Source organism: Maniola jurtina, chromosome 1 (assembly GCF_905333055.1).
Source record: "Maniola jurtina chromosome 1, ilManJurt1.1, whole genome shotgun sequence".
Classification (NCBI taxonomy): Eukaryota; Metazoa; Arthropoda; class Insecta; order Lepidoptera; family Nymphalidae; genus Maniola; species Maniola jurtina.
The window spans coordinates 5,687,305-5,706,149 of NC_060029.1; the positions used below are offsets into that span (position 1 = coordinate 5,687,305).

The following is an 18,845-nucleotide window of genomic DNA, read 5'->3' on the forward strand; positions in this document are numbered from 1 at the left end:
AGCTTTCAGCCAATCGGATCGAACTGTTATACCTTTCTAAAGTCGCTGACGAATCCCGGGCATTGATTCTAATCAATGCGACCCAATACCTATAATATTTTTCGGCAGTTAGCCTTGGGGCACAATATATCGTAACTATGTCGTAACTAATTTAACACTTGGGCAAAATACCGGTTAATATCTTTCAAGAAAATACAGTTTATAAATAAAAGTGAAATAAATCCTTTTTAAAGACTTTCAACTTCGATGACTTTTCCCCGGTTTCCTATACCAGAACGACAAGCATTGGCAAGCATACGCAAACACTTGCATGGCACTCATCCGTCCACACGTGTTGCTTGCTGTTTGTCAAAAGTATAATAAAAAAGATCCGCCATACGAGGTTAGGAACATTATATATTTTTTAGGCACCTTTCTGGCATCCAAAAAACCCGGTTCTAAAATCAATGTTACCCGTTCGTGCTACACCTTAGAGTATGAAGGTATTTTCGAAATGTACTCGGAATACCTCGCACATAGGTTCGTAACCATTTCGTAACGGAATGCAGCATTAAATAAACAATGTCAAACCGCCATTTGGGACGAAGTCCATACTTGAATAGCTGTTTCCCTAGCTAATAATACAAACCTGACATTGTTTAATCTATGTAAAGCCAGACGAGAGAAAAAAAAAACCGCCCTTGTCAAAATCTGTCAACTCAACTGTCATCGTCACCGTCAGTCCAGTCGTCAACTGAATTTATAAAATTTTGTGAACGCAATCGCATACCAAGCGAGTCGATTTTTTACCAATAGCTACTCTAAAAAACTATATAAAGACAAATTTCACGTAGATATTGTTAGCATATTAAACGGAAAGGCGATATCTAATATCACTTTATATTTGGATCAATTAAAAATCACTAAAGATGTTGATCAAGGTTAAGGTAAGGGAGACAAATTTCGCTATGCTCTTTATTTACAAAATTTATGATAGTCACTTATTATAACCTCATTTTTACAGACGCTTACTGGCAAAGAAATCGAAATAGATATAGAACCTACTGATAAGGTAGAGAGAATCAAAGAGCGGGTTGAAGAAAAAGAAGGCATTCCTCCACAGCAACAACGATTGATATTTTCCGGAAAACAAATGTAAGCATTGTTCTATTAGTGTGGGTACATCTAACAATCCTTAAAAGACTAGATTTTGTGAATTGATACGTCATATTCTACCAACGTTTCGCTCCAGCATTTTTAACTAAAAGCCTAAATACTTACCAAGTTTCGAGCACATGACTTAATTTAGACTGACTTTCATACAAACCATTCATTCATTCATCCATTATTTAACCCCCTCAGGATTAGAATTTCCAAACATCTTTTCTTAGTGAATACCTAAGTTGTAAAAGAAACCTATTGTTAAAATTTCAAGCTAATTCCAGCGGCTTAGGCTCTGCATATCAATGCACAGCCTAAGCCAGTCCAGCCAAGATCAGTCAGTCAGTCCAGACAAGCCTTTTGTATGTACAGATCTCCAAATGGAAATAGTGGTTCATAAAGTTTTAATACATCTTAACAAAGGGAAATGCCATTTTTAAGATGGTTTGTTTAAGGTTTTTGCCTTCCATCCAGATTAAGTATATTTTATCATCCCACAAATGTCATTTGTTACTCAAAATATTTGTACTACTGGGGCTCAATTGTGGCAGAGTGACAACTACAATGTCACAATCGCAATCAACTCTGATTGGTTGATTTGCGCTCACTATTAGCTGCAATGCATTGGTATAAGGAGAATAGCCTAAATTCAGCCAATCACAACAATTGCGATTGTAATTGATGATTGTGCAGGTTTTTTTAAATCAACCATCTGAGTTATTTCTAAGTTACTAAACTATTTACTGTCTTTATATAAGCAGTGTCTTCAATTAAATGGAATAAAAGTAAATTAAAGTGCCTCTGCTTAAAATGTAAGTTGATTAGATAGCTTGTAAGTATAATATTAATATTTTTGGTAACTGTTTCAGGAATGATGAAAAGACAGCCCAGGATTACAAAGTGCAGGGAGGGTCCGTGTTGCATTTGGTGTTAGCCCTCAGAGGGGGCCAGTGATCTCTTGTGATGTATCCATCTCAGTTTTATAACACTTATTTAATTTTATTAATTTCTTGGATTAAGTAAAACATAATTAAAGTGATGTTAAACAATTATTTTTAATTAAAGTAACACAAACATTCACTCGTTTATTACTTTGTTTATTGTTGGTTAACCCTTCTGAAAATGTACACTGCTTAAAGGGGCTGGTCAGTCTATTGATTAATAACCATGTTTGGTTTAATTAATGATTGATGGATGGTTAGTTTAATAAAAAAATGTTTTTATAATTGAGCAAGTAATTTATTACACTCATAACATTGCTATACACTTCTTGCACTAAATTATTTTACCATAAAAAATAAACATCTTTGGTTCACTAAACAAATCAACAACATCAATTTACATTTTTTTTTAATAATACACATATCTATCAATAGTCAATACTAAGGTGTTGAGACATTCATATTTTGTATACAAGTAGGTACATTATAGGTACACAATCACTATTTTGAGCATGAGTACTCTTGAGGCTTTAATTAAGGTATTATTAATAAAATACAATTGTAATGAATTGGGAAAAAATTGAAGTGACTTTTTCCCAGACCAATGTTTAGTGTCTTTAATTAAAAATTTTGCAAGGTTTACCTATTCATTGAAGAGTTTTAGTAAAAATACTGTGAGAGTTTTAGCTCAAAGTTATAGAGACACTACTCTTGTCAGGTATCCTTGGTGTTTTGTTTTTGTGCTAACATTATTTTTCATTTGAGAGTCGATTTTAAATATGTTGTATATTTTAAATTGTGCAGTATTCTAATTGATGTGAAGATTTGTGGAGATTAGATCACTAGCCTTTTTGATCTATTTTTCGTTACTAGAGATAGGTATAAGTAAGTGAATCACAGGTAAAATCTTGTAGGGAACATGCTGAGCACTATGCTTAAGATGTTCCACCTGTGATTAAACTTAAGTGCTTACACAAATGAAATATCAAAAAAACGCAAATGTTACATTGGATACCTGACTCTTGGACTATACCGAACCACTTACTTACACATCAATGTCTTTTAAAGTTTTTGTTAGTTTATACAACGTCATATCAAAAACTATTAAATGACTTTGGGACGGACACATTATAATTAAAATATTTAAAATTTTGGAAAAAGTGTTACATGTTAATATTTCTAAAAATGTGTGTACGGTAATATTATATAAAATAGAGCCTACAAGCATATGCCAAGAGTGTTATCAAAAGAAACAATTAATAGAAATTTATAATACTTTAGGTATATAGGCAATGAGCACAATAGGTAAATACATTTAAGTATTTGTTTGGCACACAATTTAAAATTAGAAAGGTGGTAAAATGGATATTTTTTATTATTTTCTACGAATCCAATACGGAAGTGATCTGTATCGCTCGTTGGACAACTATGTAGGTTTTCCTTTGAGGTATACCCTTGTGTGGCTACTTTAAGGCGCAGCGCACACCTGCAGAGTGTAGTGGAGCCGAGGTGCAGCGTGATTTTTGATAACTAAATCCCAAAAAAATAATTTACTTAGACTTACGATGACGCCTAGCTGTTTTTCTTTTTGCACCAATTTCGACCATATTATGCCAAAGTAAATAAGAGAATTTCGGCGATAAACGTTTATTTTATTAGTGATTCTCATAAATTGTTATAGTTCCTATAAAATATTAAAAATAAAAAAAATGTCAACACCACTACACTCTACGGAAGTACGTAGCGCATAAGATTTTATTTCCCTTTGGGGCGTTTAGTCACAGCGAATTTTCGCCTTAGGCATTATTCCCACGGCGACTAATCTAAGTACTTTACAACATGAAAAAAAAGAAATAGATATTCTTCAAGTTGTCACTGTACTCGGAGACAGGGTATAGGCTTCTTTAATCTAAATACAACTAAAATTATTACAATAAAATTGAGTTAATTAACTACGAGAGATCCATTCAGCGTTACGGTTGAAAATTATCTGAAAAAAAAAATCAAATTATTATTTTCATACTAAATCTATACTAAAATTATTAAGAGGTTTTGTAAGTTTGTTTATAGGAATTAATCTCTGGAACTATAGTGAACCTATTTTGAAAATTCTTTCACCAGTAGAAAGTTACATCATTCCTGAGTATCATAGGCTATATTTTATTTTCAAAAAATTAAGCGATCCCTACGAAAATTCTAATAAACTACACGTGCGAAGCCGGGACGGGTCGCTAGTTTCTAATGTAGGTGCTTACTCGCAAAAATTCAGCATACGACAAGCCTTGTACCTAGCTTACGAATTGGCCCAAAATTGAATTGAATTGGAACGAATTGTTGGAGCTGTCGCTACTGCCCATGACAGCTCGAACTAACCTACGAATCCATAGAACTCTTTTGAGTCAATGGCCAATGGTCAACGGAAATGGTTACCTTGTCTCAACCGTCGGACAGCGAGGGTGTGACCCATCCGTATTTATCATGCGTCTTGACGAGTGACCTGAACGCCTCCTCGGCGCGCCGGCGGGAGAACTCGCGTGTAGAGCGCGACGGCGCGCGCGCCACGCGGCCCTGCCCCTTCACCACGGACGCGGCGAACTGCATCACCACCGCCTCCACGGTGTACGCGGACGCCCAGCCGCGCGGCGTTAGCAGTTCCATACATATCGCTCCACCTTTACAATACCATGCGTACCCACTTAGGTTGAAATCTATAGATCGCACTTGGACTTTGCTTAGACTTAAGTTTCAGTTAAAACGAGACAGATTTATGCCAGCGGTATGACGCTGTCTCGTTTTAACAGTGTCTTAAGTCTGAGCAAAGTAAAAGTGCGCTCAAAAGATCTCAGCTTTAGAGGTAGGTACATATTAAGTAGATGTTCCTACTATATACTAATACCCATTACGAACGGTCGACTAGTCGCCTGGCAACTCGGTCGGCGGCGAAAGTCGCCGTGTGTATGAGCAAGAAGTTGTGGCGACTGCGTGCGTATGCCTATTACTCACCGCTACTTCCGCGTTTGTAATTTACAGATTCTAAATCTAAAGGTCGTCGTCGACTGGGTTGCCGGGCGACTCGTCGACTGGGTTGCCGGGCGATTCGTCGACCGTGCATTACTGGCTCGAATACTAATAGGTCATAACTACTTATTTTATTTTTATCCGTTTATATTTGCAACTAACAAAAGAAGTACTCGTATGAGCAGATATTGGAGAAGTTCATGCACGAAAAAAACTAAATCAAAATCGGTTCATTCGTTTAGGAGCTATGATGCCACAGACAGATACACAAACACACAGATACACACTTCAAACTTATAATACTCCTCTTTTTGGGTCGGGGGTTAAAAACTTCGGTGTTGGCAAATCTAAAAATTCTTTTGAAACCATATAAAAGCAAATGCCCCACAAAGGATTTCTGTGCTTTACGCGGACGACATTGTGGCGTTACCAGTTTCTAGTAAGTCGATTTACCTTCCATAACAAATCCCTTCTCTATCCTGGGCTCGATGACGCGCATGAAGGGCGGCGCGAAGGGGAAGTTCTCCGGGAAGACGAGGTGCAGCAGGATGTGCGGCACGCCCAGCTCGCGCAGGTCGGCCGCCAGCTCGCTCTCCGGGTCGATCTGGTGCAGCCGCACGTGCCACTCGAACAAGTTGTCGTTTACTAGTTCAACCTGAAATTGCATTATACAGTTTTTTTTTAAAATTATGAAATAGCGAGCAAACGAGCAGGCGTATCACCTGTGATTACCGCCGCCCATGAATATTTGCAGCACCACAGGTACCGCCGATGCGTTGCCGGCCTTTCCGGAATTTGTTGGTCCGCCCCTTGAATAACCCCATGTTGTTATCTAGTGGGAAGTTACTTGTAAGTTGTTGTTGATCGTTGTTTTTTTTACTCTTTGTAACTAGTAAGTAGCTACGTACCTATAGTTAGGATAATCCCGCACAGCGCTTAACCCCGCGATTGTTCCATAGAGTTCTGTGAGGAAATTGTACAATTTGCTCACAGAATTGAAGCAGCACGCACTCGTAAAAAAAACTCGCGCACCGCTTCATACAAATTTCTAAATGGCACAGAATTCTGCGGGAAAACATCGCACGGTGAAATTTCACAGCGCGGGCTTCGTTTTAGGGTAAGCCTACGAATTTCACACACATTTCTTTGTTATACCCACTCTTCATTCGCGTGCGAATAGCGATCCAAACGCGAAACAACCAACCACTGTCGTCGTTTCGTGCCGTCCAAAAGCGGACTGATATAGATAAATAATAAGTACAAAGATGTAACAGGCGAAGAACAAAAGAAAAGAAATATGAATCTCATAAAAAATTCGTTTAAGTATCTACCAATTTTGGATTTCAGTCGTAGGTATATAGGTACACTATGATTTTTATACCTTGCTCAAGGGGCTGAAAATGCTCCAAAGCCGGAAGTTCTTACTAAAAACTTTACTCGTGTTACATACTTGGAAATGTATTGAGAAAGTAGATAATGCTCACTGTAAATACAGCAATCGCTCCTGCAATCGCTGTATTTCCTTCAGCTCCTTCATGAGGCGGTGCGCAACCCATCAGCCCATTCTCTGCTTTATTTGCCAGCGTGGAGGCGGCAGAACTTAACCCATAGGTATAAATTAGGGACCTTAAATGTGTTAGGTACTCAAAGGTGTATTGAGAAAGTACTTTTGGGTAAGGTCTGACGAAATCACAAACACAATCTTTATGATAAATTATTACACTTTTATTTCATATTTAAATTTATTAACTTTTACATTTGTGTCAAATAAATGTTGTTCCTCTTACGTTCGTATATTTTCGAATGTCGTAGTTTTAAAAACTACTCTTACAGGTAACCTCTCCACGTTTATTAGCCACTCCCCTTTTTATCTTATCGTTATCGGCCAATCCAAATTGTACAATGAATAAACTTAGTGACTAATATACAAATCATCAAGCTCGTTTAACAAATCGTCTAAGTAATAAAGATGTTTTCATCTTATATATTGATTACAAATATTATCCTTTATTATGCTACAATTCATCAACTAAAAACTATAAGAATTTTATATACAGTACGTTTATCGATCAGATGTTGAACAACTTCAGCCAATCAATGACGCCTTCTAATATGATGTTATGATTTGTTATGATTTGAGTGGCGCCAAATATTTAATCAGTAACTTGTACACGTTTATAGATAATTAATATGGGCCAAGCTTACAGCTCGGCCATCCTGTTTTAAGCGAGTCTCATCGCTTTTAAAAAAAACTTAAGTAACATGTAAACTTCACAACCAAAATGACAAATACTTAGTTCAACAAAACAAAAAAAAAATTAAGATAGTAATTAATTAAATTAATATTCTTGCTAACCTTAACTAGAAAGAATATACAGTTTTATTGTTACATTGGTATTGATTATGATTGCAACTTAATTTTAGAGCACTCGCAGCAACCCTTTCCATCCGATATAATTAGAAAATAGCAGACAAACTCAATTCAATTCCAAACTATTTACCCTCGCAACTTTACCTGCCAGTCTACAGTAGCACTCAAATTTAGCCTTTAATCTAAAATTCATTTTTCTGTTCTCTTCCGCTAATATTAAAATAAAAAGATGCAGACACTCTAAATTTATAAATAATTTTTCAAAAATCATAAAGATATCAAAAATTGCGAGACCAGTAGCAACTAAAGGAGGCCTCAATTTAATCAAAGAAGGTAGGTATATGCATAAAGTCCGAAGTATCAATTATAACTCACAAGCCAATATTTTACAGGAACACTCAATAGAGATTTGGGGATGAGCATGTAAAACTAATTACTAAAAACTACTTTAAAGGGTTTCAAGTATCTCAAAATAAATTGTTAAAAGTTCTGTTCCAACTAGACTCTCCTCCCCACTAAAGAATTATATAAGAAAACTGATGAACTATATTATATAAGTCAATTATACAAATTCAAAATATGTCTATTTGTTAGGAAAATACTATTAAAGTCCGTACATACACGCATCACTTTAAAGCTAAATCTCATAAATATGGTACACAAAACGAACATACCTATTATGCTACAATTACATAAAGCTAGGACTAATTATGGTATGAAAACTACCTAGCTCTACTACATAATGTACTTGCCGAAACTCATACTGGAGGAAAAATCTTTTACAAAGTTTAAAGTTTAATCAAACAGTGTCAAACACCATAGATATCTTAGCTAGATGTAGGTATAGTTTGTTAACGAATATAACGTGTTTTGACTTTTTATATTATTGTATAGTCACCATACCTTTAAAGATTATGTTTTCTTCTATATTTATATTTAGAATCGGGAGCGATTCTTAATATGAATACGTGTATGTGAACTTCTTGTCCTTTTGATAAAATAAACTCTTTAAACTTAAAGTTAATCGCCGCCAGTTCTCGATTTAAATCACAAAACATTTTCATACACTTTCAACGCAATAGTTTTACGCACATATTTTCTTCTTCCCTTCTTATTGGAAAATCGCGGATTCCGAGCCCTGGCGCGTCTCTCTTCTACCGGGATACATATATGATTGTCCTTATTTCCCTCCAGATCCAAATTTTTAATGACCCTTATCCTAGGGTCCACCTCCTTCCTCCTATAGGACTTTTTGTCCATAGCCCGTAACCTCGGGGCTTACTTTTTCGTCCTTTCCTTCCTTGGGACTTTGTGTCCCTGACCCATACCTAGTTTTGGGTCATCCTTTCCCTCATTTGTTCATTTCCAACATCCTTGGATCCTGCAAACATAAAACACTTTGAGTAGACCGTTCATTTAATTTTGTTTCATAAGCATCCATCATAATACAATCCGACCTAAGAGAAGTAATTTTACTTGGTAACCTAAAAAACCTATTATCATTATTATAATTTAGTTTTCTCCAGTTCCGTACCCCTCGAAGGGTGCCTACGAGACCCTATTTTCTAAACCTCTGCTCTCCGTCCGTCTGTCCGTCTGCACGTGCGTCACGGCCCGAACCGCGAACGGCGTATCGTGAACCGTGATAGATAGAGAGTTGAAAGGAACGTGATTACGGATGTATGAAAATCCTATGCCTGGTTGCTTCCAATTCAAACTTTTTCTTTTAATGCAGATTACGCTTCCCATATTTCTTACAATTACCTATTGTTTTTTTTTTTTTTTTTTTAGCAAAATCCACATTCTGAAGTACTAATGGACAATGTTAAACAAACGCCAGGGTACAGTAGTTGCGTCACTTGTGCCTCTTAACCATATAATATCTACATGCAAAAAGAATCTTTGATTTATAATTTCACATGATACTTATATATTTTATTTTAGCCATAATATGCACCATATGGCGTACTTTGTCGTTTCGAGTAACATAAGCAGAACTACCAAATTCGACCCTGGGAACGACACAGTCGCGACTGGCCGCCGAATGATACCTATTAGTTTATCATTAATTCCTTTTCATAGAGAAAAGCGATATCAACATAATAGCAGGAAAAAAAATGAAATAAATATTCCGTTCGATACATCTCTATTCTCTACGACATCAAGATCTCTATCACAAGCTGATCGATCATAAAGATTAGAAGAAAGTAGGTACCTTATACATTATTTTATATGTTAACCGTAATGACCCGCATCTGTTCGATTTTCCTTTATTCGTTTCGTAAAAGATTCATCCTCGTACTGTACATAAGGTCACTGTTGAACATAAACCTTCCCTAGTAAGCACCACACGTACTGTCCTCAGCCTTCCTCATTCAACCCCTGGTTCCTATTGATACAAACCACTAAACCCCCCCCCCCCATCAAATGTGTACCTATCTACATCCATCCATCATACCCAAATGCCGTGCTGGTTGATGTGGTGAGCGACAAAGTGTTAACCTCTTCAATACGTCATGGAACTGTAGGAATAGCCATGGAAGACTTCCAAACCGAACGTTGATATTTTGTGTAAGTGGTCCCACGAGTCAAAAAAAATATTCTTGTCCATAAAGGAACAAGCCACGATATAGATTCTTCTATCGGAACTTAAATATTCCAATCACTGCATGTATTCCAACTAATCAGTTTGCTACTGTATATTTGAAGTTGATAATAAATAAAAATGTTAGCTTAATTAAATTCCTATGATAATTCGATTTTTGGTGCATCAACCAGCTTCACCTATTATGTAAAATTAAATATATATATTTTTTTTTTTTAAATTACCGGCTGTACATTTTAAACTAACCTAAGCAAAATATACTTCCTTACTAATAACTTAATCTTAAAAAATTTCAAGAGGATCCTTCCGCCTCAGATTAACTCAATGATAAAAATGAACAGGAAACTTTAAATGTTGTAAAATCCAGCCAATGCTTCGTACCTTGCCTTATTAATCCAATAGGTACTTCTTTGGATTTTGTCAAAACAAAATACTTTTACTTGTTGAGTGTATAATAAATAAATAATGTAATAAATCAATTAACTGTTAAAGCTAATAACTTTTACAGAAAGCGAACCTCATGATATCTCTTATGAGTTTTAAGCGTAAAATTACCACGCCGAAAACAAAACATGAGCTGACAGTATTCTTATTTGATATACGTAATCCAGTAATACTATATCTATCTACATAATTCGTAAATATGTATGTATAGTTTGTAAGTTACTATTTCACTTTATGCTGTTTCAATGCTTTAAGTTATTATTTTTATCTTTGTCTCATTTTTTTTTAGTTTAGCCTCATTCTATTTTTAAACTTACTATTTCGCTATAATATTTACAAGTAACCTCATCGAAGACTACACGGTCTTCTGATAACCCAACAAGCATTTATCCAACAGCTATCGCTTTCACCCGAACGGAGGTTCCCTGAAATATACTGATAACAATACCTAGTTGACACATGGATGTACAAGAGCGGCAACAAGCTATGACCCCCTCTAGTCATAACTATATCTTTGTGATTGTAACATTTCAAACAGTGAAAGTATGTATAAACGATTTCGTCCATAGGACATGCGCTCTAAAGAATGTTGATATAATTATCAGCAACTAAAAGCTTGAAGAAACTAATAGGTACAACTTGTCTTTGAAGTATGAAAATATGCACATTTATCAAGTATACCAGTTCATCAAACATTAAAGTACGCATTTATAAAATGATAAGTCACTTATTAATCAAGATAACTACCTGTTTATCAAACCTACCCTACCAAATATAAATAACTACTCACCAAATGTAATACTTTATAACTTAAGTAAAAATATGAAACAAATGTGCATCAACCACATACATACACTCTTCAAATTCATCCATTTATCAAAATGTTATATAATATAACCATTCACCAAATCCATTATATACTTAGTTCATTAAATAGTTTAGTCAAACTTTACTCCACTTGCCACGATTGCAAATTTTTCAAAATAATCAGCCGCAAACATCGCAGCTCATCTCACTTGATAATGCATCCCTCCCTCAGAAAAACAGGCATTAGGAATGTCTTTCCAAGACGCGCGAGAGACAGCCACCGTGGCTTTTCGCGAGATTTAATCCAAATTGAACTAATGCCTAAATAGATGATTTAATTAGAGGGCGATTGCTTTTGCAACCTCTAACCGTCCAATCAAACACCGAAAGTATTCAATAATCCGAGACGTAAATAAAAACCCGTCAGAACACCGTATTTAAAAAAAAAAGGAGACAAGAAAAAGATTCCTCCTCGCAATGAGATCGCGTGACATCCAACAAGTGAATTATCGACTTTATTACACAACTTATCCTCAACATGTTTTACATCATTTCCTACAATTGAAATCTTTCTATTTTAAATACCCTAACTACAACTTCATAATCCAACCAAAAATCACACTAGATTTATCCCTCGGTCCCACATCTTTAATGCTTTTTTTTCTGTTTGGGTAACTAACACAAAAAAAAATATATACTCATGTTATAAAACGTTGTCAAAGCTTTCCTGAACGCGCTAAATAAGCAAAAACATAAAATCAGGCGAAATGCCAGACCAGCCGAAAAACCTTCAATGCTTAATCAGCCTAAAAAAAAATTATGATCAATATTCATATTATTATCATGAGATACTACCGGCGCTCCTAAGCGAAATTTATAAGGCACCGCATTTCGATTTTATCAAATAGACTGATCAATTTCGAGAGCACAACAAACGTGGTTTCCTGAGAGTTTTGTTAACTAAATGCATATCGAAACTGAACTATCGCGAAGCGAGTCAAGCGAGCGTGAATTTTTTTTTAAAATATATTTCTGGGATAATGTCATGCCACAAACGCGAGCGTAGTGCAAAGATATTTGCCTAAAATTTCTTTCGTACAACAAAGAAAATAGTATTTTGGTAGTAGGTACTTATTATCGCGCCCTGCCCTAAGGGCAGTACTGTAGGTATATTACCATAAAAAAAAACTTACTCTAATTTTAATAGAACATTTGCCAGGAATTTAACCCGCCAAGCGATGTTAATCCAATAAAAACAAAATCATATTGCATTTAAATGCGGCAGTACACAGTTAATTGCGTGAATACAGGTAAAAAAAAAACCCCGCTGCCCATATACTATACCTACCTACTACTCGTAGTACTCAAATTATTGTGCCAGTATTAAAAGTAAATTAGCTGTTATCTAGCGTGGTAGACTACGGCCTAAACCCTTCTCATTCTGTGAGGAGACACTTGTTGCTCAGTAGTGGGCCGGCCATGGGTTGTTCATGGTGAGCTGTTATCAGCAAAGTTATGTTTGAAACTCAAACATTACGCGTTTCAAGTGGTAAAAATAGATAAATAAAAACATTTCTCCTCACTTTTGTAAAAAAAACACTTATTTATGCACCCCGTATTTAAAACTATCTGACTACCTACCTACCATAATTTTAAATTTAGTTAAAGAATAACCAGATAAGATAAACCTACTTTTACACCCATTTTAGGATTTATATTTCTCAAAATGCTCAATTTATTAACCCTGGTCACTATCACTTTATTACAACGGATCACCTTCATTTTTATCAATTAACATTTTATATCCCCAATCACTTAGTAACCATTACAAGTAGAGACGGATTATTTCACTGGCAGGCGTAAAACGAAAAGCTATTTCATGTAACTTTTTCTACCTTATCCCAAAGCGGTTTACAAAAAATAATAATTTCACAAAACAACATTCAAGATGCCCAATGAGTGCTGTGTGATAATATCGCGTCACTGTGTGCTAGAAAAAGGAAAACATCTATCTATACAATGAATGCAGCAAACGATTGAACCTAAATCCAGAAATTCACCTTCCGTAAAACAAAACCACTATGTGAAAATAAATCCCTATCGTAACTCTTAACCAAACTAATTCGGCACACGATTACAAGTGTGAAGATTGAAATACCACGTTCCGTGAGATATTCACCTGTGAAATCATTTAATGAGAAATAAAACCCCGGCAGGACATAGTAGATACATCCTGAAAACTATTTAAAAGTAACAATAACGCCCATCATTAAGTAAACCACACTTTTTATATTGTTTAACACTATGTTCACTATCTATTCCATTGTACCCACGATACAGGATAACCTAGTGCGGGTACCACCAGACACAGGAAAATTGTACAAGACTGTATTTTGTAAATAAACATTTTTCATTTTTCATTGTAAAATAAGCCTTCTAAATACCTCAATGTTATTTAAACCACAATTTGAAGGTCGATCGCATTTGTATAACCAATATACAAGATGAATTATAAACATGTGGGTAATTCTAGGTATCATAACGTTATATAATTTCCATTCCAACTCGGAGCAAAGCTTTTTAACAAAATGATAACTAAATGTAGAACAAACAAAACGAAAACCCACACAAATAAAAAAAAATTACCATTAATAGGTATCAATAAAAATAAAATCATGGAAAGATCCTACCCGTTTATCCAGAAATCCTTTGATGCCATGACTAGGTACTTTGATATATTGAGGCCCAAATATTGGCCTTGTGCTCCAAAATGTCTGTGGTCTACTAGACCTCCACTTCTTTCTCGTTCCTCTGTATATTTCCACTTGTTTCTCTGAGTCGTGAGCGTGACAAGAAAATATTATATTTTCTTGATGTCCCTCTTCTGACCTTTTGGGTAAGGTCTGACGAAATCACAAACACAATCTTTATGATAAATTATTACACTTTTATTTCATATTTAAATTTATTAACTTTTACATTTGTGTCAAATAAATGTTGTTCCTCTTACGTTCGTATATTTTCGAATGTCGTAGTTTTAAAAACTACTCTTACAGGTAACCTCTCCACGTTTATTAGCCACTCCCCTTTTTATCTTATCGTTATCGGCCAATCCAAATTGTACAATGAATAAACTTAGTGACTAATATACAAATCATCAAGCTCGTTTAACAAATCGTCTAAGTAATAAAGATGTTTTCATCTTATATATTGATTACAAATATTATCCTTTATTATGCTACAATTCATCAACTAAAAACTATAAGAATTTTATATACAGTACGTTTATCGATCAGATGTTGAACAACTTCAGCCAATCAATGACGCCTTCTAATATGATGTTATGATTTGTTATGATTTGAGTGGCGCCAAATATTTAATCAGTAACTTGTACACGTTTATAGATAATTAATATGGGCCAAGCTTACAGTACAATAGGTACTCACTGTAAATACAGGGTCCGGCCTGTGCTCCTGCAACCGCTGTATTTCCTTCAGCTCCTTCATGAGCCGGCGCGTGCGCACCCCTGCAGCCCTCTCCCGCTCTTCGTTTGCCCCGACTGCTTTCTTTTTTGCCAGCGTTGAAGCAGCAGGACTTGCCGGGAAACTTACGGCTGCTTCTGCTGGGCTGACTCCGTCTCTGAAAATTAAAACAACTTTTTTTTAATTTTTTTATAAAGAATATTAGCCATGCTAATCATGACTAATACCCCCCTTTCCCGTTGAGCTATCGAAGCTCTAGTCTATTGTGTGTAAGTCTTTAAATTATTGATTTTGTTATTTTGATTGTTAAATTGTTGAATTTTTATTACATATATTTATAGGGATATAGCGAGGGCATCTTACAATACTTATAAGGGCTAAGGAATATGATCTTGAACTAATTTAGCTAAGAAAACTTTTTTTATTCAGATACAAGTTAGTCCTTGACTGCAATCTCACCTGGTGGTAAGTAATGATGCAGTCTAAGATGGAAGCGGGCTAACCTGTAAGAGGTGTGGCAGTTTTCATTATAGGTTAGGTACGTAGGTACTTCAAAATCACTTCATTTAGCCGTCTGTCTGTCTGTGTGTCTATCAAGAGAACCTTTTTCTCAAAAAGTCATGGAGGTAAGTATAAAATTGAAGTTAATACCTACATTGGTATTTAATAACTTTGTTGAATTATTAAAGTTTTAAAAAATCCGTTTGCACATTTAAAACAATAAACTTTTGGTCTACGTATTTGGTACCTATTATAGGGGCTGTGCGGGTGAGCGGGGCGTCTCCTCGCCTCATAACCCGATTGCCATCTCAACCTGTCGCGTACTGTACATGTCGTCGTCGAATGATATAATATTTTGTTTACGCGGTAGCCGGTAGGTATATTTGTTATTCTCAAATGCGGTCACATAGCTCGGTGAAAGCAAAATTAACTGAGTGGAAGCAGATATTATGCACATATAAGCTGTACCTACGAGTTGTTATAGTTTGTCACTGTACGTGGAAATATACGAACAGCTAGGTAATTAGTGCAGGATAAATGAGGTTGTCAAGAGTCCTGGAATGTATCGCAACTATTACCTCCCGGTGAGAAAAATTATCTATTAAGTAATGTTTTCCCCCCAAGATTTTCTTCAATTGATTTTGATTGAGTATGAAATAAATAGTCATATCTATTTTTAGGCTATATTGTAGACTGGTGTAGATTAGGTACTAACATCATAAAATATGTATAGGTACAAATTGACTCTGTGACCTCGGCGACCTCCGTGGTGGCGGACAGTCCAGATGGGATTCCTACGAAGGTTTTTTGTACGCATGTCTCATACAAAATCTATCTATTCAAAAATCCCAATCGTCCTCGGACCACTCCAGGCTCGGCTCATGTTTTAAACGCCTAATAGCAGAAATACCTATTAATAACAATTTTTAAGTGGAATTTTCCGATTTCTGTGGCCGTTAATTAGTACTTAAGTATACACAGATGTGACCTAGATCAAAAAGCCAAACCGATGCTTAACAAAACCACTTAATGTGCGGACGCCCATTCATTTATTTTAAACTCGATTCAAAGTCGTTTTCATTTCATATTTACTTACCCACCTACTAAAATATTTTTTCTACTGATAGTAGTGTCAACCCTTGTATACCCTAGCCGGCCTGTCGCTCCACTAATAGCCTCAACTGATAACGTATCTTGGTAGGCGTGTAAGTAGATAGCTTTCTCTGAGACATGATCGATGTAATCATACGCATTGGATGTAACAGTTTATTCATAGACGTGTGGTTGTAATCGATGAATCAATGCTAAGCATAGCAGCTACTTATTTATGCAGCTACTTGAAGTAAAATTCCACATCAAGTCTAAAAAAGTTACACTTATTAGTTATTTGAGCAAGGGCAAATTACTTGAGGATGATATCATAAAGTTTTCCATACAAAATAGAAGGCCGGGTAGATACCGATGGTTGGTAATATAATATTAATATATTATTATGTCCTACACTGCGTTTTTTTTTGAAAATCTTTGAAAGCTGTTTTCAATTTTTTGGATTCCGTAGTCCGTACCCGGAGGGTGGCAACGGGACCCTATTACTGTCAGTCCGTCCGTCGCGTCGTGAGAATCTGTCGTTTTGAGAATCCGTCTTTATGAGAATCTGACCTTTTGCGAACAAAGGGAAATTTTCGCAGAATCGTATTTCTATTGCCGCTATAACAACAATTGATACTTACTAAAAATTTTAATATAACCACTATGAAAATTAAAAAACAATAAGTGTTATTTGTTATGCGATTGTACGAAACCCTTCGAATGCGAGCCCGACTCGCATTAGACCGATTTTTATTTTCTTCAAAATCGACAACATAACCATGTCGTCGATATTGAACCTTAGATACCAAATTCCTCTAAGTATCTTACATTAAATTTTGGCCTCATTGACCGTTTCCAAAAAACATAATGTATATATACTTACTATACCTAGGTAGGTAGGTATATCAATTTTCACTTGTCCTAGTCCAGTGAGTGTCCTGGTCCATACTCATTAATGCAAAAAAAATACCTACCTATCTATACCAACTTAGAGATTAATTAATGATTGATTATGGACTCTATCAGATGTCGTAGTTAGAAGTAGCATAATATGTTCCGCATTGGCGTGAGCAGGTGGCCATGTAGGCAGTCACTTCGCCACACCACCGCGGTAGCTTCATAATAAGTAGGTACATATACGTCAAAAGTAAACAACGTCTTTGTCTCCTACAGTTTCGCAAAACAGAGACGTCAACGCGATTTGCGCTTCCTTGAAGCAAGCTTGTCTTTCGCAATCTGACCATGTTGCTATTTAGTTACTTATTTAGGTATCGCTTCTGTCACCTACTTCGTTTACTAACTACCTAGGTAATAACTTGAAAGTAGTATTCTGTAAGTAGTTAGTTACGAGAAACGATATCTCTAATAAGGATCCAACAAACATAACATTGTAGGTACTAAGAATAAAAATACGCGTCTTACGTAATGTAGGTACTCCCAAAATAAATACCTATGTCATGTGTAATGTGTATGTGTGTAATGTTGTTTATAATACTCCGGGATACTGAAATACTGCATGAGGTATCTAACAGTGAAAGAATTATGAGAATCGGTCATTAGTTTCGGAGATTACTGCCTAACATACAAACTAACAAATTATTTATATCTCTTATTTTACGACAGACGAACTGGACGAAACTTTATGAGAGTTCTTTGTTTTATTACGAAACCCTAAAAACCAGAACGAGCTGTTATAAACGTTTCTTGCGATTTTCACGAATCAAGATTTTTCGTAGTTTAAAAGCTCGTAGCTTTGTAGTTGTATCGGCTTTCCTACTCCACGGTGGTAGCAACAGAGTGAACTAGAGTAAGGAAACTCTCGGTTTGATCCTGAGGCATCATTCGAGAGTTTTACTAACGACCGTTAAAAAGCGTACAAATAGAACAAATGCATTCACAACCCAAGTATCTGTTCACACGTCAACGCTTTGTATTTTCAGCGCAACGCCGGGTTTTGACGCACTCGTGCGAATTAGGGCTGCATCGACAATTTGTCAAATACCTATTAGGCTGTAGGCACAGTTCACGAAAGGGAAGTAGTGACAAAACGTTGAGGCTTCGACGTCACTGGCAAGCGTCAAATATTCATACATTTGACGTTAGGTAGCCCATGGACCGCCTATTTTTCTTTAATTTCACGTGACACATCACCCATAGCCTGATATTTGACATTATATCGTCGATTCAGGATCATACCGAGAATTCCCTCATTCTAGGTCACTCTGCTGCATGTGACGAGGTGCAAAAAAGTCTACGGCACCTGAAATCCTTGTGCAATCAAAGAATCCTAGTCGTTTCATAGCCGCGTCAAATATAGGTAACATTTGACGCTTGCCAGTGTAGGTGAAGCCTTGACATGATGTTATGTGAAAAGTTTCCTTCTGTCGTGAACTGTGGCAGCAACTAGTAAGCTATCTACGTCCTATGACAGTTACTTATAAGTAACT

The 18,845-nt window shown here is 36.0% G+C and overlaps 2 protein-coding genes across 2 annotated transcripts in view; one reads left to right on the forward strand and one right to left on the reverse strand.

The window, feature by feature from the left end:
- The first annotated feature begins 722 nt into the window (after nt 1-722).
- Nucleotides 723-2,222, forward strand: LOC123865497 (NEDD8). Its single transcript, XM_045906555.1, has 3 exons — nt 723-926; nt 1,004-1,134; nt 2,010-2,222. The coding sequence occupies exons 1-3, from the start codon at nt 909-911 to the stop codon at nt 2,092-2,094; spliced, it is 234 nt and encodes a 77-aa protein (XP_045762511.1). The 5' UTR covers nt 723-908; the 3' UTR covers nt 2,095-2,222.
- A 1,717-nt stretch (nt 2,223-3,939) lies between these two features.
- The window catches only part of LOC123865457 (ubiquitin-conjugating enzyme E2Q-like protein CG4502), a 28,165-nt gene continuing 13,259 nt past the window's right edge, over nt 3,940-18,845 (reverse strand). The window contains exons 3-6 of the mRNA XM_045906505.1: nt 14,773-14,965; nt 5,553-5,754; nt 4,512-4,753; nt 3,940-4,071 (exon numbers count right to left, since the gene is read on the reverse strand). Of these exons, the coding sequence (XP_045762461.1) occupies nt 4,518-4,753; nt 5,553-5,754; nt 14,773-14,965 (631 nt within the window). The 3' untranslated portion in view covers nt 3,940-4,071; nt 4,512-4,517. The remainder of the gene's footprint in view (nt 4,072-4,511; nt 4,754-5,552; nt 5,755-14,772; nt 14,966-18,845) is intronic.

Bases quoted from the DNA above. Each gene is read 5' to 3' on its own strand.
- LOC123865497 (XM_045906555.1), top strand. The intron at 1,135-2,009 runs GTAAGCATTGTT...TAACTGTTTCAG, and splicing joins ATATTTTCCGGAAAACAAAT to GAATGATGAAAAGACAGCCC.